Source organism: Pan paniscus, chromosome 7 (genome assembly GCF_029289425.2).
Source record: "Pan paniscus chromosome 7, NHGRI_mPanPan1-v2.0_pri, whole genome shotgun sequence".
Taxonomy (NCBI): domain Eukaryota; kingdom Metazoa; phylum Chordata; class Mammalia; order Primates; family Hominidae; genus Pan; species Pan paniscus.
In genome coordinates, this window is record NC_073256.2 from 116732453 (window position 1) to 116755174 (window position 22722).

General features: G+C 35.3%; 1 protein-coding gene across 5 annotated transcripts in view; it reads left to right on the forward strand.

The window, feature by feature from the left end:
* Positions 1 to 22722, forward strand: part of VPS13B (vacuolar protein sorting 13 homolog B) — an 868795-nt gene that overhangs the window by 368621 nt on the left and 477452 nt on the right. For 3 of the 5 annotated variants that reach the window (XM_055116771.2, XM_057303059.2, XM_003821696.5), the window contains exon 21: positions 5915 to 6062. In XM_055116771.2, coding sequence (XP_054972746.2) covers positions 5915 to 6062 — 148 coding nt within the window. The remainder of the gene's footprint in view (positions 1 to 5914; positions 6063 to 22722) is intronic. The other 2 variants (XM_063606452.1, XM_055116773.2) reach the window with 1 other exon arrangement.

The following is a 22722-nucleotide window of genomic DNA, read 5'->3' on the forward strand; positions in this document are numbered from 1 at the left end:
ATTTGAGAATCTTAAGGGATATAGTAATGCCATTTTTAGTAATTAACTATGTAGATGTATGTCCAGGATTATGTGAAAACAAGAGGAATAGTTCTCACAACCAGGGTAGTGTGTGAAAAGGAGGAATTAACAACTAAGCTGAGTATTCTAGGAGTGAGACAGACAGAGAAGGTTGTTTTAGACTGAACTGTTTGAGCAAAGGCAAAGAAGATGCAAAAGCATGACAAGAAAGAGACTTCAGTGGTTCCAGAATGGAGTCAAGTGTTCTTGTAGAGACTAGGAGAAATTGGAAACCAATTTCTGAAAAAAAATTTTTGAATTTGTAGTCCTAGGTATTTGAGACTTCATTTTGAAGGGTAAAGAGGAGCTATAGGAAATTGGTATAAACAGAGCTGGATTTTAGAAAGTTTATTCTAGCAGAATATAGAGAATGGGTGATACAGAAGTTAGACTAATGGCAGTAACCAGTTGGGAAAAATTTTCATTGTAAATTCTTGATTGGTTATTCTCTAAGTAATACAATTATTTCCAGTGTACCATAGATATCCCTGAAGATCAAGTAGAGTGTTCTAGCAGCTTAAGTAAATTAGACATTCATTTAATTGATACCAAGCATATTAAAATATTTTGATTTTTAACTTTTTAAAAAATTATAACTTTTAAAATGAATATACAATCACGTGCCCCTTAATGACGGGGATACATTCTGAGAAATGCATCATTAGGCAATTTTGTTGTTGTGCAAACATCATAGAGTGTACTTATACAAACCTAGATGGTATGGCCTGCTAGACATCTGGGCTATAATCCGTCTCTGGTATAGCCTATTGCTCCTAGGGTACAAACCTGTACAGAGTATTACTGTACTGAATACCTTAGGCAATTGTAACACAAAGGTAAGTATTTGTATATCTAAACATAGAAAAGGTATAGTAAAAATATGCCATTATAATCTTATGGAACCATCATCGTGTATGCAATCCATTGTTGACTGAAACATTGTTATGTGGCACATAATTATAGGTATATTTTTCGAATTCAGAAATAATGGCCTTATTTAGAAGCTAAACTACTTGCAATACCAATACTTTGGGAGGCAAGGTGGGAGAATTGCTTGAGCCCAGGAGTTCAAGACCAGCCTGGGGAACATAGCGAGACTCTGTCTTTACAGAAAATAAAAATTAGCTCTGCGTGGTGGTGCAGGCCTATAGTCCCAGCTACACTGGAGGCTAAAGCAGGAGGATTGTTTGTGCCTGGGAGGTGGAGCCTGCAGTGAACAATGATCACACCACTGTACTCCAGCCTGGGCAAAAGGGCGAGACCCCATCTCTAAAAATAATAAGAATAAAAGGTAAACTAACAAATACCATAACCCCACTCATTCAGAGTTACAAATAATGTTGGAGTATATGTCTCCATACCTAAATCTTTGCATTCATCTTTATTGACTTGGAATATATTTTTACAAGTGTAATTAGTAGCACTAGGCAAGTATTTTGCATTTTAGAAACATATTTTAAGACTTTTGTTCTATCACCAAATTGCTTCCAAAATGGGTATACAATTTGCATTTTCTTTTTCCTTTTTCTTTTTTTTCCACACAGGTTCTTGCTCTGTTGCCCAGGCTGAAGTGCAGTGCTGTGATCACAGGTCACTGCAGCCTTAACTTCATGGGCTCAAGTGATCCTCTTTTCTAAGCCTCCTGAGTAGCAGGGACCACAGGCACCCACCACCATGCCTGGCTAATTAAAAAACAATTTTTTTTGTAGAGGTGGTGTCTCACTATATTGCCCCGGCTCGTCTAAAACTCCTAGGCTCAAGTCATCTACCCACCTAAGCCTCCCAAAATGCTGAGATTACAGGCATGAACCCCATGTCCAGCCCAGTTTACATTTTGAACAGCAATTGATAGCATTGTTATTTTACTACAGTTTGGCATACTTAAAAATATACTTTAAAAAATGTTCTTAATCTACTATTTTACTCTTGAATGTTCCCCCTGCCCCACCCCACCATGGAAAATTGAGAGAATTGCATAGTTGAGCCATATGTTTCCATACCCAGGTTCAATATTTATTAAGTCATGACCACTCATCCTTTTAAAATCTGTTAGGTGAAAAAAAAAATGCCGATATACAAGTATTGGTGAAAATGTAGAGAATGATTACTATTGTTGTGAGTGAAAATTTGATAAATTTGTCAGTATCTAATAAAATTGAAAATTAGCCAACTTATAACCCCAAACTTCTACTTCTTGATGTAGGTATGCTCTTAGAGTGAAATTCATAAAAGTAAGGAATACTGTGTAAGACTGCTGTTGCGTAATCATTACAATAATGTGAAAATTTGAAAACCTAAATGAAAATTTGTAAGAAGGTTGATAAAGTGTGAAATATTCACATGATATAACATTTATTAAAAATTATACAATAGACCTTAGTATGGATGTCTCAAAAATTATAGATGATGCAAAAGCAATTTCCCAATGATGTATGCAATATGAGGGCACTTATATATATTTTTCTAAAACTGCCCTTAATGTGTGTCTGTAAGTGAATGCAGGTGTAAAAATTAAGTTGAAGGATTTGTACTAATATCATAATAATGGTTGACTCTGGGAGGAAAGGGCAGTAGGTTGGCACTCAAAGGGGATTTTAGTTTTATCTATAATACTTTTTTTAAAAAAGCAAATATGATAAACTGTTAATAGCCATTAATTATTGGTCATAATAGGTATGTTGTATTCTTTGTAACCCTCTAGTATTTTTTTAATTTGTTAAATTAATAATTAGTGAAAGATGGTTATGTTTTATAGGATGCAGCTATGAAAAGCTTTAGGTATTTTGGGATTATGGGACATTTTTGGGTTAAAGATAGAACAGATCTGAGACTAGATTGCAACTGAAATTTGAGGAGAGCTACAGTACCAGAAGGAAAAAGAATATAAGCAGGGTAATACGAGGTTGTTAAAAATAAATACTACTTATTTTGATGTTTTTGACCAAGGTAGCCATATTTCTAGAATAGTGGAGGAAATCACTGGTCTTACTCCTTATTTGGTATCACTTAATGCCTGACATGCAGCATCTTTATTAGCAGTCATTCAACAAATATAGGTATTTTGTATACAGCTGTGTACAAGGCATACAAGAGCCTTACTCTTGTGTTAGAAAGTGGTTTTGTTTGGCCTTGGCCTTTTAATTCTTGCCTGTGTGAAAATACACTCAGAGTTGACTGGGCGCAGTGGCTCACGCCTATAATCCCAGCACTTTGGGAAGCTGAGGCAGGTGGATCATGAGGTCAGGAGTTAAAGATCAGCCTGGCCAAGATGGTGAAAGCCTATCTCTAATAAAATTACAAACATTAGCTGGGCGCAGTGGCAGGTACCTGTAATCCCAGCTACTAGGGAGGCTGAGGCAGGAGAATCGCTTGAACCCGGAGGGCAGATGTTGCAGTGAACCAAGATTGCACCACTGCGCTCCAGCCTGGGTGACAGAGCGAGACTCTGTCTCAAAAAGAAAAAAAAAAGATACACTCAGAGCTTTAGCTGCCCAAAGGTATTTTTTGTTTGTTGTTTAGTATTGCCAGTACCATGAAAATTTATTGGATCTATAAAATTTTATGTGGATTTATAAAACTTTGTGCTTTCATTAGTTGCATCTTTCAGCTATTGTGCTTGAATTTACACTGTATAGCACATAAATTTTCTCTAGTTACTTATTATATAGTTGACCCTAGAAACAATGCAAGGGCTAGGGACACCAACTCCCTGCTTGCTCAAAAACCCGTGTATACCTTTTGAGTCCCCCCAAACTTAGCCTACTGTTGATCAGAGACCTTAATGATAACATAAATAGTTAATTAACACATATTTTATATATTATATGTGCTATATATGTTATTCTTACAATAAAGTAGAGAAAAGAAAATGTTATTAAGAAAACCATAAGGAAGACAAAATACTATATAGGACGAAAGTAGATCATTCTTGAAGGTCTTCATGTTGAATAGTAGACTGAGGAGGAGGAAGAGGAGGGGTTCGTCTTGTCTCAGAAGTGGCAGAGGTGGAAGAAAATCCACATGTAAGTGAACTTATGTGGTTCAAACTTATATTATTCAAGGGCCAAGTGTATATTAATTTTAATCCTGAACTTGGTTGTACCTTTTTAGAGTTTGGATTGTATTCCAGGAATATAAATGGACAAAAATTCAAAGGATTATGGAGTCACTAAATATTAGAGTATAAGAGGTTTTCCAGTCCACCCCCCCTCCTTATTTTTTAGATGAGGAAATTTAAATGCATCAAAACTTAACAATATAAGGAGCATATCTCATCTAGGTCTTAAAATGGTTTCCAATTTAGATTTGTGTATTATCAGTTTGACTAAATACCAAATATAAAAGCAGGCACTCTATGTTATGATGCTTTCGATAATTTATTTAATCTTTTCTCATTTTGAATTTTTTTTTTTTTTGAGATGGAGTCTCACTCTGTTGCCCAGGCTGTAGTGCAGTGGCACGATCTCGGCTCACTGCAAGCTCTGCCTCCTGGGTTCAAGCCATTCTCCTGCCTCAGCCTCCCGAGTAGCTGGGACTACAGGCACCCGCCACCATGCCTGGCTGATTTTCTGTTTTTGTATTTTTAGTAGAGACGGGGTTTCACCGTGTTAGCCAGGATGGTCTCGATCTCCTGACCTCGTGATCCGTCCGCCTCAGCCTCCCAAGTGCTGGGATTACAGGCGTGAGCCACCGCGCCCAGCCTCTAATTTCTTTTCCTTTTTTTTACTCAGTGTGACTAGCAACTTGTAAAATAATATGCCCTTTTCCATGTTTCAGAACATGATTGATTTTATTACATAGTTATATAATAAACATGTTTTCATTGAAATACTTTTTTATAATGTACATTATATTGAGTATTTTAAGTTGGGTGAGGCTTAAGGTTGGATCTGTAAAACTTTGGTTGTGGTACTGAAGATAACCTTAGACTACACTGCAGCCTGACCAACCGCCGCCAGATTCACCATCTGATACAGCTGTGTTACAGTTATCATCTGTTGTTTCCAAAGCTAAAATTTCCTTCTCAAACTGTGGCTAAAACCCAACGTTTGATGATTGTTTTCCACCCACTTCAGCATTTATCTTTGATCCTGTGGCAAACTTAAAACTTTTTTTGCCAATAATATGACAAAATTGTATTGGGCATCATCATCAGTAACATCAGACTTTATTTCAGTGAATAAAGATGAAACAGCTGCTTTATTGTCCAGCTCAGCCCTCATGCATTCAATAGAGGATCATAATATTTTCCAGCTTTCTCTAACTAGTTATTTTTCTGTGCTTTCTGAATATGCTAAGGATATCTTTTGTCAGACAAAATATAGAGATTTTCAGTATTCTTCAAAAAAGTTGGACTATCCATATTAACATGTACATAATCAGTTTGTAAAAGTATGTTTCTAAAAACATAAGGATTTTTTTTAAGGATCCATTTTATAAGGATAACTTTATAAGGATACTTTTCCATTTTTTGAAAACATAATTTTCAAAGTGAATTTTAATTTTAACTTGCTCTTTCCATATTATTTTAATACTTCTTACTAAAACTTACATTTTCTGGGTACTTACAGGCTCTTTGGTTTTCACTCAGAATTTTAATTTAAAATTTAAGTGGATAAGCATTGCTCTGTGTGTGCATGTGTGTGTGTGTCTGTGTGTGTGTGAGAGAGAGAGAAAAAAAAAAGCGGGGCTGTGGGGACAGATGAGGGAGGGAGAGATTGATTGATTTACAATAATGAAGTCTCAGCCCCAACTTGTGAAGGACTGTCCTCAGTATTGCCATGTTTAACCTTTGCTGCTTAAGAAATAGTGAAAAACTAAAAACTAAAAAGTTTTTCATTTTGTCTCTTTCCAGCAGCCTGTGGTAGCTGTTCCTCTTGTTATGCCAGTTTGTAGAAGGAAAGAGGATGAGGTGTCTATTGGAAGTGCACCCTTGGCAAAGCAGCAATCATATCAGGCCTCTGAATATGCCAGCAGCCCTGTAAAAACAAAAACGGTAACAGGTATGTGTCAAGTACTGTAAAGGGACTATGATTGTACTCTACTTCTAAGCTAGCAAGTTAGCATCCACAATTTCATGGATGCTGGCCAAAGACATGAGACTCATTGAGTGGAGACAAAGAACTTTATTATCCACAACATTAGCAATAATCACAGTATTAGCATTTTTTTTGTGTTAGTGCCCTGAGCCCAGTTTCCATAAGGTGGCATGAAGAGGGCCAAGAATTCTGAATTTAGGGAACTTGAACCTTTTATAATGGATAGAAAGCGTGCCTGCCCTATTCTCCAGAGGGAGGCGCTGTGTCTCCTTTGCAAGGGTGTGAGCACACTTGCCCTTTGCACAGAAGCAGGATCGTATTTCTATCTTCTGAGACTGTTCGCTATGCAAATATCCTTAAAAACACAGTAGGGAACAATGACAATCACTACCTCTACTTAAAAGACCCATAGAGAATTATCTCTCAATAGTATGTTCCTTCTTTAAGTGAATTCTTGAAAACGACAGTACACCTTAATCATCTTTCCTCCCCTTTCTCTCATACTCTCTGCTAGATCTTCTATGCAAATATAAAGTATAACTATCCTTCTATAAAATAATTTATTTCCTTTTGTGTAATAAAAAGAATTTTACATATATAATTCATCAATATATAATTAAAAAAGAATTTTTATGATTTTATTTTGTGATTTGTTTTTTCTTCTTAACCTCTAATTTTTATGATAATTGGCTACTTTTCTTTGGGTAATTTTATGTCTTTTCTTTAGCTTTATTTCTTATAACGCAGATATTCCCAACCACATTGATAAAGATTTTATAGTTTCAGTAAATCAGAACCATCTATCAAGTCTGTTATGGGCAAGACTCTGTTCTAAGTGAAATTGAGGGCAGAAATATTAAGAAGATCCCTACCCTTAAAGAATTTAAAATATAATCATATATGCAAGGAAATTCAAATTAGCTATTGTAGTATTTAAGTCGTATTTAACAACCAAAATGCTAAAATAAATTTGTTTATGGTATTTTATACATAAGTATTATTATTTTGTGCTCTATGATTTTTCCTAAAATATGACATTAATTATGTTTATTTTGTGGAATCATTAGACTTCCACCTGTCCATAGCCACAAGCCTTTTACTTTGTTGAGATTTTATCAATTGACAAAAATGCCTGTGCCTCATTTTGTATCACAAAAAGATTATATAGTTTGTGTTGAGTTTTTATTATAAAATTAAATATTCTTTCCTTTAAATGTCATGTTAAGTTTAAGAGTTAGAGTTTAGGTTTTACATAAAGGTTTATAATTGAGCTGTTAATTTACATAAAGGTTTATAAACATCACCTTTTAGTTAAGAAAATAAATGTCCATTAGTGAAAAAAAATGGTAAGAATTACCTTACATGCATATAAACCACATATTTAAAATAATGGTTAAGGATAATTAACGGTGACAGAAAATGCTTATAATGTAAATGAAAATAGATGATATAGAACTATTTAGAATATGCGATCACAGATTTTGAAATGCATCTGTATATGTGTGGAGAAGTTTATATGTAAACTCATACCAATCACATATCAATTCATAAATGATATCAGTTGATCTGATAATTATTTTGCCTTCTTTATTATACTTTATGTTTTTATAAGAAATTAATAATTGTTAGTGAGGGAAAATAAAAGCTGAAAACATAATTTCTCATCATTAATTACTTTATAAAATATGAAAACATAACACATTTTTTAATTTTAAATTATTAATATGAACTATGGTTCTTTTCTTTAGAATTAAGGATAATTGCATTTTATGTCTTTGGTGTTCCCCCACCTTTAGAACCATCAGATATCCTATAGATATTATTCTTATAGATAAGGACATTATTATTTCACCAAATGTATATTCTTACTCAAGCTTGCATAAAAATTAATAGGCATCCAACTAATGCTTGTGATTGCCCTGTTTGGTGACTGTGAGCAGTCACCAAAGGTAAAAGGCCTTGAGTATAACATTTATTGTTTATGAATTCTATTTCTTTCCCCTTGGGTGCCCACTATTTTTAATTCTCTGGGGAACTTGGCAGTGGTACTCTTCTTGATAATACTCTGTCCTAAACATTTTCTTTACCTAGAATTATGTTTTAACACTTTGTTTTATTTTTAATTAAAGGATACAGTCTTCTTTTTTAGAATAAAAATATATTTTATGATTTCTTAGAGTGAGTACATACATCTAAATGTAGTTATCAATCAGTTTTAATTATTATTTATATTGCATCATAAATTATAATGAGTTTGTTAAGGTATTCATAGTCTTTTGCACATCTGCCTACCTTTTTTGGTTGTTGGTTTTTGTTTGTTAATTAACCATCTTAGCCATTTTCAGTAGCATTAGGTATAAATCAGTAGCATTAGGTATAATCACATTGTTGTAAAATACACATTTTATTTTTTAACTACATGTTACAGTGGAGAAATGTTAATGTTAATTTTATTTCTGAGTTCTTATTAAAATTATTTTTAAAATTTATATCATCACAGCCTATGGTCCAATGTTGATTTTAAGTTCATCCCCAACAAGTTATATATAGTGGTTTTGACACATGAATACAAAGACCTGCTGATACTGCACTGGGTTTGATTTTGCTTTTTAATTATTCAGTTAGAAGCAGACCTTTTCCTCTTCCAAACTCAGCCAATGTTAAGTGGCTGGCTACAGGGGGACCTGTGCTTGATGGCTCGGAATGTGTTAACAGCAGAATGCCACTATTTCAATGATATAGTCATGTAGGGCAGACTGAGCCAGAATAAAAACTTGCTGTTCCACATGAAGATAATCTATTATCACAGAATTCTAAATAATCTTCCAGAGAATCTGTATATCCTTCAAAACAATGAAACCCCTAAGAGCTATGCCATTTGTTTACCCTAGGTTTTGAAATGTTATAAACCTTAATTTGGAATTCTTGATGAAAATGTCTGTGATGGAGATGAAAACTTAACAAGCAGAATACTCCATAAATGATACTTAAGAGATATAAACCATTTTATCTTACACGTTTATATATTACTTCTCACATAATAAATACAGAGTTAAAATAATAGAAGCCTTTTAAATTTAAGACACCTTGACTATTGCTAAGATAGTAATAAATGAAGACGTGATAATGATGTAGATTTGGTAGATAATACTATAAATTCAAAATATAGAACTTTAGCTTCTGGCCATGATAGAGTAACAGGGTTTAGATTTATATTCCTGCTGTAAACAACTAACAAACTGGATAAAATATATGGGGAAAATTCCCCAGTTTCTGGACATTGGACAATAGGCAGTGCAGGAGTGTGATTCCTCATAGAAAGGAAACAAAGGTGAGTCCTAGGATTTCCCTAGCTTTCTGCCTCAAGGCAAGTTTCAGAATACAGGGCAGAATAGGACATCTCAAACTGAGCTCAGCAGTCTTTCTGAGTTGTAGAGACAGGAACTGAAGTTTAGGGAGGCAGAGATGACTAGAAATTATGGAATAAAATTCCAGAGATGAAGAAAGCTATGCAGAGAAAGAGCCCCTGGGAGCAACAATAGAGTTCTTGAGAGTTTGCTGAATAGCAAGACATGAATGCATGGCGATGAGACCTCACAGGGTTTGGCAAGGAATAACCTCGGAGCTACGATCTTAATGATTCCCATCCTTACACAGGGTGGAAGGCATTGAAGTTCCTACTGTCCATCATATATAATTCTCATTGGTTATTTAGGACATTCAGTGGAGACCAGAAGGGCTAGGCCTCAGTAGTGGGGCTAAACTATCTATAGAGTAAAGGCTACCCTAGACTCACCTTAAACAAGCTTGTAAATCAGCCTCTGAAGGAAACAAAATAGTGAGTAACTGTTACTGTTAAAAGGAATACAATACTATTGTAGCCCAACATCATTAAAAGGAATACAATAAGATGGAGACATACAACAACTTAAATATAACAGTGCCAAACATTCAATAAAAAATTACTAGAGGTGCAAAGGAGTGAGAACTACAAACAGGAGAGAAACTAGCCAATAGAAATAGGCTGAGAAATGACACCAATGATAGAATTAGCAGGTATATTAAATACCTATATGTTAAAACAGGTGTCATAACTATGTTGAGGTATTTACAAGAAGTTGGACACATTGAGGAGAGAAATTGAAAATATATAAAGAGCCAAACTCAATTATACAGATGAAAAATAAAATATCTGAAATAAAAAAATTTAGTGGAATTAGATGTTGAGTAGTAGATATTGCAAGAAAAAGAAATTAATTAACTTGAAGACATAGTGATGGAAACATGCCAAAATGAAGCACAAAGAGAATAAAGGAAAATAAATGTGCAGAGCCTTATCGAACCGTGGGATGATAATTAATTATGGTTGTGAGGATAGGGCTCACTGAAAGTTCACATTTGACCAGATACTTGAAGCAGGAGAGGGAGTGAGCCATGTAGACATCTGTGGATAAATGATTTGGAATTATCTACATATCTGTATCTATATGTATACATATATATATATTTAGAAATAAATGATATACTGTAACCCTTTCATTTTATAATTAAGACTATTGAGTCACAAAGAGGTCAAGCAACTTATCCAAAGTTAAAAAGATATTTATTGAGACTTTTTAAAAATTGAAATTGCCAGACTATAGGAAGAGATCAAGCAACTTATCCAAGGTTAAAAAGATATTTAATAAGACTTTTTAAAAATTGAAACTGCCAGAGTATAGGCACTTTGCGATTATTTCCTTCTTTCACTCTGAATATTTCCTGCTTTCTTTCTTTCATGGCATTGGCAGTCCTGCAAATCAGGTCTGTGCAAATTTTGTCATCTACTATTTCATCTCTAATACCTAATATATAGCCAGCCAACTTCAGTGCGTTTTTTTTTTGCTAAGGAATTACTCTAAATTTGCAGCCCTGTCCCGTGGCACTAAGATAGTGAAAGATTTTGCATCAGAGTTACCAAGATAGATACTACTGGGAAACACCTTTTATGATCGTGTTTCATAATGGCATTGATGGTTCCACCTTTCTTTATTTGAGTGCCACTTCACTGATGCACAGTTAAGTTCCTGGATGAGACTCAAAAGTGAAACACTACTGTTGGTATATATTTTTTGGCCTTGATATATCCTTAAATATATTCCAGAATACTAAGGCTTCTACCAAAATGAAAAAAAAAATGATCCTTCAGATGTTTCCATTTTTATCAGGCATATGGAAAATCTATCTTTTATGCCTAGGTCTCCAAGAGAAGTAAATATGAAAAATCTTGAAATCTTAAAAAGTACATTGTTTATATTACAGATAATAAAAGGCTTTAGATTATTGTTATTTGTTTTTAAAGAATCTGTCTTTGGAGAATCATCTTTGGTTATTGAGTAGAATATTTCTTATTTATTTATTTATTTATTTATTTATTTATTTATTGAGATGGAGTCTCACTCTGTCGCCCAGGCTGGAGTGCAGTGGCGTGATCTTGGCTCACTGCAACCTCCACCTCCTGGGTTCAAACGATTCTCCTGCCTCAGCCTCTTGAGTAGCTGGGACTACAGGCACGTGCCACATGCCCAGCTAGTTTTTGTATTTTTAGTAGAGACGGGGTTTCACCGTGTTGGCCAGGATGGTCTCAATCTCTTGACCTCGTGATCTGCCCGCCTCGGCGTTCCAAAGTGCTGGGATTACAGGTGTGAGCCACCACATCTGGCCTGAGTAGAATATTTCTAATTACATTTTTTTGCTGACCTCATTTCAAGGTGTAATATTTTAAATTTATGCCGAAGTTTAATAATATATTGTTTAGGCTTAAGTTTGGCTGAAAATATCAGACTACTCTAAATAACAGTGCTTTAAACAAGATCCAATTTTGTCTCTCATTAGAGAGTTTAAGCACGCACCCTAAAGCTATTATGATCTTTCAAGATCAGGAAGCTTTTTATTCTACTTTGAGTGGCCTTCATTGCCAGGCTTTCCTCATGGTTCATGATGGTGGCTTCAGCAGTTAATCAAGTCTGCATTTCAGTGAGCATAAATGAGTACAGTGAAAGAAAAAGGTGCTTTCTGCCTCATTAAGCACTACCCAGAAGTTGCACACCCCATTTTGTTTATATACTCTTGACTAGAAGCTAGTTACATGGTCCTGTCTAACTGCATAAGAGGTCTTGCAAATGTAGTATGTAATCTTTAAGGCCATGTACCTGGCTACAACTTGTATGTTCTAACTAAGAAAGAAAGGGAGAGTGGATAGTAGAGATTATTTAGCTGCTTCCACCATAGTAACTTAAAATGGAAAATCAAAAGCTGAATTTTGGAAAAAAATAGAGAATAAAAATATTTTCCTTTTAGTATGCACATCACAAGACAAAGCTGGTTAAAAAAATGTTTTTAGTGTTGCTTAGATATTTCACAGTAAGAGATATAGACTTGGGAGTCATCAACATATGGATCATAGTGGAAGCCACAGAGTGGTTGAGATTTCTCAGGAGACCATACAGAGCAGGATGAGAAGAGAGTGCAAAATTACATTCAAAGGAACTCTTTAATGGTAGAGTAAGGAGCAGGAGCCAATGGAGGGAGTTCAGAAGCGTCATTATGAGAAGTAGGCAACAAAGCTACATGTATATGTGTGACACAATTCCAAAGAGTTTCAAGAAGAAGGTGCATGACATGCTGTAGAATCATCAAGAACAATGAGGCTGAAAAATAGGCTGTTAGTCTGTGGTCAGTTGGCCAGAGGACCTTTAGTTGTTAAGGAATGGATGTGAATTGAAGAAGGAGGGACAACCTATGTACACCAATCATTCAAGAAATTTGATTATATAGTCACTTGGGGTATGTGTATAGAAATAGAGATGTAAAGAGACAAGGAGACAAAATTGGAGATACCACAAAGGCTGAGGATAATTTATACAGTGAGATCACAGGTAAGCAAGATATAAAACCCATGCACAGATGTGAGACTTAACGATCAGGAAAAATCATTTCTTCTTTAAGACAGAGGTAAGAAGATAAGACTATGTATCATTATATATTCATTTAGTTATTTTTCTTTCCACAAACAAGTATTTATGTGGGACAAGTATTTTTTTTTTTTGCACTGTTTTAGAGAATCTAAGAGATCAAAAAATGTATAATTTTCTCATGACAAGCCTCCTATTTTTCTCATACAGGGAACCAGTTTTTCAGGTTAACTTTGGAATGCCCTGGCTGAAAAGAGGGGTTCATTCAGATGGTTAGAGGACCCTAAAATTTTATTTTTTCTTTACAAATGTCATTTGAAAATATTAAAGCATGAAGGTAGACACTATTATATAATATGCAATTTATTTTATCAGGGATAAAAGATGGTTTTAAAAAATTTTACTACTTTGGAACAGAAAAAGGTTGAAAATAAAATAAAGTCTATCTAATGAAGTACATCTAAAGTAAAATAACTTGAAAATATAATTCAGAAAGTCGTCAGAGAATTTAATGAAAATATATGTTTACTAAGTTGTTTTGTACATTGTAAGAAATTATTTTTATTTCTAAATCAAAATTCAAGGGAAAAAAGTATTAGCAGTCTGCAGAGCTTAAAATGATATACAAAGTTAAAATTATTTCATAAGTTGTTTCTGCACTATTCTAGGTAATCAGCATAATTTATAATTAGACAATATTTCTAAGATTAATTTTCTAAAGGACTTCAACAGATGCTAGATGATTATTTGATATGTTACCCATATTGTAGATGATTGTAGCCATAGGCTTAATTTCCTTAACTCTGTTTTTTTAATGTTTCATGTTTTATGAAGGTAATAGTTTATGAAGATGATAAATATGAATTATCTCTGATGATAGCTATCATTTTCATAAACGTGAAGCATCCCTCGGTCATCTCATGACAATCTTTTATAGCCGTATCTATCAAATGCATTACTTAGTTGACATTTACCACATATTTGAATTTCTTGCATTGCTAGTGTTCATATGAAAACTCCTGAAGTGAATCATTAGCTCATAAAGAGATGTAATTACACTTTATTTAGTATGTCTCCATGTGTGCCGTGCGGAGTATTTTATCATTGGTATTTGATGATTAATTCTAACAAAGTGTTCAGTTTGTTAAGCAAACTGGGTTTATTTATTTTTATTTTTAAATGTACTACACTTTATTTAACATACATATAATGTCCTATCTTGTTGGATCCTTTTCTTGAGAGAGTAGCAATTATTCCATATTTAATTTTTAAAAAATTCTTGGTCCTTACATCTTTGGCTCACTTTTTATTTTTCTAGGATTGTAAAGCAGATTTATTTGTGTATGGTTTCTTCTAATGTGTTCAAGTTTTGCTTTCTATTTTTACTTTGAAGGTAGAGCATAGACTTCATTAAATTTTCTCAGAAGAGAAAGCTTTAGAAGGTAAATTATGTTGAAAAATTGCTTCTACTTCTGTACCCTATTGGAGTTATTTGACTTCCATTACTGTTAGCACTACCTCACTCCCGTCCCACTTTTGAACATGCTGGCCCAAACTTGGAACAAAACAACAAAAAGAGGGAGGGGGAAATAAGAACCCCCATCCCCACCCCAAAACATGGTTTCTTGGTTTCCTTCAGCACAGCTGAGGCAGGCTAACATTTTGTTAAAAGCGTTACTGAATACTAAGAAGGAATAAATTAGAACAAATACCGAAAACATAAACTATTTAAAAATAGTTAACCCTAAAATAGTAGTCTTCAATTGTTTTTCTTAGTGCACGCCTATTAGTAATTTTTTGAGCAAGCATCCGTAGTAGTTATTGATTTATACATTAACTATATGTATCACTATTTGATGTAATAAAGCGTGTAAGGTTATTTTAATTTTATTATAATTTAAGTTGTACTATTCAGATGGAATTTTAATACATCAGTAATGTTTCAGTGGGTATAATATTGCATGGTATTACTTTTTTTTGTTTTTGTTTTTGTTTTGTGGCGGAGTCTCGCTCTGTCATCCAGGCTGGAGTGCAGTGCGCAATCTCAGCTCACCACAACCTCCACATCCCGAGTTCAAGCAATCCTCCTGCCTCAGCCTCCCAAGTAGCTGGGATTACAGGTGCCCACCACCACACGTGGCTACTTTTTGTGTTTTTTAGTAGAGACAGGGTTTCACCATGTTGGCCAGGCTGGTCTCGAACTCCTGACCTCAAGTGATCCGTCCATCTCGGCCTCCCAAAGTGCTTGTATTACAGGCGTTAGCCATTGTACCCAGCCTGTATGGTATTACTTTTTAAATATTTGTTTAATACTTTGTTATAACAACTTATAAGTTTAATTTTTAATTAAGTTTATTCCAATTGTTGGTTTTAATGGCTGACATAATTGGAAAGCTGCCTCACTGAGATACATCATATTGAAGAGATGAAAAGGGCATCATTGACTGTACTCAGGATACTTATTTTTCAGTCCCATCTATTTTGCAAAGGTTTGCTGACATAAGGCTAGTAAATTTTCATCTTCCTTGTAAAATGAGTTATTTCAGTTTAATGGGATAGTATTGCCTTTTTTATTCAAATAAATTAGTTTTGTCTTTAATCCATATTTTTGAGTGTGTTTTACAGGAATATTTTTAAAGTGTGTATACAGGTTATGAGTATTAATTTAGTTAAAATAATAAAATTTTTAAACCTGATTAACTGTACATGGTAAATTGTAATATGCCACAATTAACTGAAAACAAATGAAGGATTGAAGAGCCCTTGGCAATTCTTTCTTGTTGTTGAGTGTTCCTGTTCCTTTGTATACTTTGTTGTCTGTGGCCTTCTGACATGAGGAAGGACTCCAATGATAGTCTACTGTATTAAATATTAATAAACTATGGCTGGGCACAGTGGCTCACACCTGTAATCCCAGCACTTTGGGAGGCCAAGGTGGGCGGATCACCTGAGGTCAAGAGTTTGAGACCAGCCTGGCCAACATGGTGAAACCCTGTCTCTACTAAAAGCACAAAAATTAACTGGGTGTGGTGACGCGTGCCTGCAGTCCCAGCTACTCGGGAGGCTGAGGCAGGAGAATTGCTTGAACCCGGGAGGTGGAGGTTGCAGTGAGCCGAGATTGCGCCACTGCACCCAACCTGGGCTACAGAGCGAGACTCCATCTCTAAATAAATAAATAAATAAATAAATAAATAAATAAATGTGTTTCTCATTTTTAGATGAAAGTTAGTATAAGTGGATATTCTCATGTTGGCCAGGCTAGTCTCGAACTCCTGGACTCAGGCCAGGAACACCCTATGGGTGTTCTTGTAGCTTTGTGCACCACATATTTTGGAGAATACTGTTGTGTTGGAATGTTATTATCTGAAAGTTTAGCATTACCTAGAGAAAACCTCTCATGTAAAGTTCAGATATGATTATCCTGTGGCGCAGATTCATTGTGCAATGGTTACCAACTTGTCCAGTAAGACAGAACACACTCACATGCAGTGAGTTACATGAAGCAGATTTATGACTATGCTCACAGATAGGCATCAAGGGACAATAGAAGCCTAGGATTCAGTGTGATTTGTCCCCTTCATGTCCCCCAGACTCCAGAAAGGTGCTCAGGTTAAATGGTGTCTCATCTGTGCATGCCGCACTTGCACTACACCTGAGGGTCCCTGGAAGACATCTCTCTCTGGGTTTTATATTCCATGGTGATATGACTTGCTGGCTAAAGCATTACAGTGTACTGTTTCTGGTCGGGACTGGAACAGAACTTGAGCTGTTTTGGTCAGTCCCTTCCTATCTTAAGATGTTGTGTTGTACAATTATTCTTAAGAACTACAAGTGAAAAAAGGAGGAGAACTGGGTGGTCCAAGGCCACCAGAGCACTGTCCTGCAGATCCCAAGGAGCCAATTTAAACTAAGAAAGGTATTGGCTGAGATAGTGAAAGAAGTCTTTCCTCCTTCTGATCAGAGGAGTAAAAAGAAAAAAAAAATCAATAGCATCTTCAAATCTGCTGGCTTAGGCAGAGAATCAGTGGGATAATGACCAGTGAATATACTAATAGAAGGACTGAGAGTCAGGTGAGCTAGGAAGGCAATGAAGTTGAACAGCTCTTGAAGAAGTAAGCCTGAGAAAGGAGGGAAATAAGTCTCATGATATGCTTAAAGCATTGTGGGATCTATGCAGTCTATGCAATGATGTTGCTAGGGCAGGGCACATACAACTACTAACCAATTGCCTGGTATTCCCCAAATTGATAGGTGATTTCTTTACTAGCGAATAAACATTCCTAAATTAAATTAGAAAGGACTCTTCAATTGCAAGAGACAGGAACTATATTCAAATGATTTTCAGTTTAAAAACCAGTTGTGGCAGACTACTTATTGAATCCCGTAACCAAAATGGTAAAGGCAAAGATGGATCTTTTCTTCAGAATGACTTAGAACCAGAGATTCCACATTATCAGGATGCCATCTTTTCATGTTGGTTTAACCTTCTGTTACTGAACACAGATTTCTTGACAGTTTTGTACATGGCTGGGGTACCTCTGAACTCACATACTTAATTCTCTATGATCAAAGAAAAACAGGTCTTATCCAGTGCCTATTGAAAATGTAATTGAAGCACTTTAGGAGGTCGAGGTGGGCAGATCACCTGAGGCCAGGAGTTCAAGACCAGCCTGGCCAACATGGTGAAACCCCGTCTCTACTAAAAATACAAAAATTAGCCAGGTGTTGTGGCACATGCCTGTAGTCCCAGCTAATCAGGAAGCTGAGGCAGGAGAATCGCTCGAACCCGGGTGGCAGAGGTTGTAGTGAGCCGAGGTTGCGTCACTGCACTCCAACCTGGGTGACAGAGCAAGACTCTGTCTCAAAAAAAAAAAAAAATGTAATTGAAGAGGATTTTGCTTGACTGTCTTAAATCATGTGCCGACCTCTTGGACAGTCACTATGGTCAGGAAGGTTAGGTACTATGATTGGCCCAGTGGCAGCCCAGGTTGGGTCATGTATTCACCCCTGTGTTCTGGGGCATGAGATATAATGCCAGAAAAAATGCAAGAATAGTAGAAACATGGCTCATGAGGTTAACTCCAGCTATTCCAGTTTGGACATACTAATTTTTTATTTTACAATTAGTCACAGCAGGTTTAAAACACATTACTGTTTTGATAGGAAGATGGTAAATTGATTATGAAGGTATTAGTCACATGAACTAGGGAACGGGGGAAAAATCTGGAAGGAAAAGACATGAGATGCATAAGACAGATTGCAGACTTTACAACAGGCTTTGTTTTAGTTTTTTTAAACACAGGGTTTATTCAACTGAGGGAAAGGAATTACGATATGTTTTTGTTGTGTGCAGTTTTGAACAATACAGTTTTGCTTAGCACAATTTATTAATTTTTCAACTTCATCTGTTTCATTACAAAGGTTTTTTCCCAAGGAGCCATTAATTTGAATTATCATAATATGTGATTTGAACTGTAATGTCACTTAATTTTAAAGTTCTTTGAGAACACATTGCAATGTTAATATGTGAACGTTTTTCAAATATAGAGTTCTTTGGAAATAAGTGTAAGTTATTCTAGTTTTTACACAGACTGGCAAGAATTCAGCAAAAATTCAACCAATTTTTTTTTACAGTCTTTTCACCCCCTTTTAGTAGTCAGAACAAGATTATAGTTTCCAGATGAAATTCTGAATGTCACATAGTGATGACATACATTTTCCTGGTTGGCTCAGCATGAGATGCAATTTTGTATGCCATGTCACGCTGACTTGCAGAATCCAAAAGCTATTATTTCCCAAGGGGCTTTCAAGAGTGATAGTATTAAATGCAGTTTTTATTTTGCTGAAAAGTCTCATGCATTATTGCAGTTCTGTGGCAAGTTTCTTAAAGCTTTGAATATTGTCTAACTTGTAGAAATTTTAAAAATAGTACTACATAAAGGTCACTTTCTCTTCAAGTTATTTAAATTTATATTGCCAAATACAGTTGCCAAAAATAATGATGAGTGTAAAATATAAATCAAGAATTAGGAAGATATAGTATATAAACCAGTAGCTTAGGGACCAAAACACCTAAGTTTTTATCTTACCCTACCCCATGTTAAGCTAACATCACACGGTCTTGTCTTCTTCATTTATAAAATGATGATAAGTTTACCCAGCAATACCTCAAGTAAAGTAAGGTATGTGAAAGTTCTTTAAAATGATAAAACACAATTCAGAAGGTGAAGATCATATTTTTGATGTTTGAATTTTAAAGGGAAAGCTGTAGACTTCAAGCATGGTGAAGCTTATTTTGACTAATAGTTTCTAGCCTTGTGGTAAAATTTTATTCTTTCTTTTTTCCTTTGGATCTTAATCATCTACAAGTTGCCTTAAATCTCAGTGTATCAGTACAGATGCCTACATAATGAAATTTATTTCACACTGATGATCTGCCTTCTTTTTTAGACTTGTCTAACTGACCTGCTCTGTTATACCAGTCTTATTTTTTTTTCTCTTTTTTAAAGGTGCCTCATATCCAACTGCCTACACATCTCTACCTAGGTATTATATGGGGTGCTCAAGCCTAACATGTCTTGTTTCATCTGCCTTCTTAAATTTATACAACTGTGTACCTTTCCCCCAACCTTCATTCACCATGATGCTCAAGGCTGAGACCTAGGATTCATCCTTAGTGTCTCCCTTTCCTGTCCATTCCACTTCCAAGTTGTATCTTGAATCTTTTTGTCTGTTCGTATGCCACAACAAATGGAGCCACATCATTTTTTGTACAGAGTAATGTAAGTATATGCTAACTAGTCTTACTGGTGCCATTTGGTATTATATTATCCTCTGATCTCAGTTACCTCAATTCATTGTCCACATGGCAGCAAGAGTCATCTTATTAAAAACCTAAATTAGATCATGTCTCTCCCTGCTTAATCGCAGTAGTTGCTTCCTATTGCACTTAAGATATAACCCAGACTTCTTACCATGCTCTACACAGTTGAATCTTATCTAACCTCCATTAGGTTCTCCCATGGCATCTTTGTCATTTTTCCTTACATGGATCCTGTTTCATTTTCTTATATACTTCATCCTTTTTTTTCTTTTTTCTTTTTCCTTGAGATGGAGTCTTGCTCTGTCGCCCAGGCTGGAGTGTAGTGGCGTGATCTTGGCTCACTGCAACTTCCCACCTCCCAGTTTCAAGCGATTCTCCTGCCTCAGCCTCCTGAGTAGCTGGGACTACAGGCACCCACCACCAACACCAGTTCATTTTTGTATTTTTAGTAGAGATGGTGTTTCACCATATTGGCCAGGCTGGTATCGAACTCCTGACCTTGTAATCCACCCAACTCAGCCTCCCAAAGTGCTTGGATTACAGGCGTGAGCCACCATGCCCAGCCGCTATATACTTTTCGTACTGCAGGTCTTAGTTTAGATAATCAATAAAAAAACTTCTGTATTCCCTAAAATAGGTCTGTACCACTCACCCAGGATTCTTTAACACCCCTTTCTATCTTTAGAACACTTATCATGTATCCTGTTCTTGTTTTTTTTTTTTTTTTTATTCTCTCCTTCTCTAGAATATATCTAAAGGGCTATATGTGACTTGTTCATTTTTGTATTCCCAGAGTCTAATAGCCATTTCTGGTATTGAGCAAATATGTATTAAATACTTGTTGCATGAATGAATTAACCTTTTTGTTTCTCGTTATTTTTATTCAGAGATGTAAAACTCTCATTCCTTAATCTTTTAAACCCCTGTTCTTTAATTGATTTAAGTTGATGTCCTATAACTTTTCATATCTGTTCTGGTTTCTCACAGATATTTATCAAATATTCAGAAGGAGTTAGCAGCTCATGGCACAATTTCACTTCGTGTGCATAATCTTCCAGTGTATTCCTGCTACATCAGAAATTTAGATATATTTTAAAATGTTGAATTATTATAAGAATGATCCAAGTACAATGCAGGATATTAAGATAAAATTTTACCTCTAGTCAGTGTTCTCCACTCTATGCTAGTGGGTTGGGGAATTGCAGGTAATGTATGACATGGCTTCTGTTATGATGAACTTTAGGTTATATCTGGAGAGAGAAAAGTAACGTACAAATAGTAGACTTTAGTGAACTGAGGAAAATTGAGTGGAAGGAATCATTACTATAGATTTTAGGAATTAGAAAAGTTTTCATTGAGAAGACCTTAGGATAGGTGTTAGATAGGGTTTGTAACAATCATGAAGGTGCTTTCATTTGGATGGGAACAGCAGAGAGAAGACACTAATTGGAGTAAAGAGTCTTTAGTGGAAACAGTGGAAAATAAACTTGAACAGAGTTTCAGAGAATCAAGACCAACTTATACAGGGCTTTGAAAGCCATATAGAGAACTTTGACTTTCTACCAGATATTCATTCTTAAGTAGTATCCTATAGCTGAGAATTGTCTGTAGGATGGAACTAAAGGAGGAAGACCCTTTTCAGAACTGTGAGTAAATCTTTATAGTGATGAACATTTTCAACAAATTGGTAGCCAGGGAAACAAAGAAGAAAGTACAGATTTAGGTTATTTCTGAAACTAAAAATTGACTTTTTTTCTTACCCTTTAAAAAAGGTATATGTAAATTTATGTTTATTTCTTTTGAGAGAGTCCCAAGTCATTTTTAGGATCATGAATTATAATAGCTTCTTTTTCATAGTCATACATATGTGGTTTAGAATAAAGTGAGAGGTCATCAGTGCTTCTACAATTATTGTACGTTCTACATTATGATACAATTTTTTGCTATCCATCTATTTCTCTCCTTATAATGAGAGCCCCTCAGAGATGTGACCCCAGTCTCTTTGTTTCTCCATGACCTAGCACAAGTAGGCACTCAGTTATACTTATTGAATTGAACTAAGCGACTTTTCCATAGCTCATAAGTCTTGGAAGAGGCCAGCATTTTCCTTTATCTCATTTTCTTTTCTTTTTTTTTTTTGGCCTATTAATTAATTAGTTTATTTTTTTTTTATTATACTTTAAGTTCTAAGGTACATGTGCACAACGTGCAGGTTTGTTACATATGTATACATGTGCCATGTTGGTGTGCTGCACCCATTAACTTATCTCATTTTCAAGTGTTTTCCAAGCCACATCAACAGAATGTAAGAATGCAATGTAATAAGATTCACAAGTCGGCATCTGTTTGACTTTATTTCTGCTGTGCTGCTGAAATTTTAAAAATCTTTTTGTGATCTTCTAAAGACATGAGGAAATGGGGGATTGAGAGAAAGGTGATGAGGATGAGATTCCCTTCTGCTATGTTCTTCAACCTGTATTCTTGCCAAAATTCTTCCCTTCATGGACTAGCAAGGAGGACAATATGGCTGGTGCAGAGAGAGCACTGGGAAGAGGGATGTAAGAGGAAGTAAAAAAAGACAAGAGGAAGCCAGATCCTGTAGGGACTTACAAATCATTGTAACGACTTTGACTAATAAAAGTGAGCAAGATGGGATGGCATTTAAGGGTTTTGAGTAGAGGCATGATATAACCTTTTTTGGTTATTCTACCAATATTAATCTTGATGCTGTATTGAGAATGCACTGTAGGGAGAAAAGTGTAGAAGGAGATAAGCCGGGTGCCATATGGCTCTTGGCCATAGTGTATATCTATAATCATGGTAACTTTGCCAGGTAGTATTACTAGAG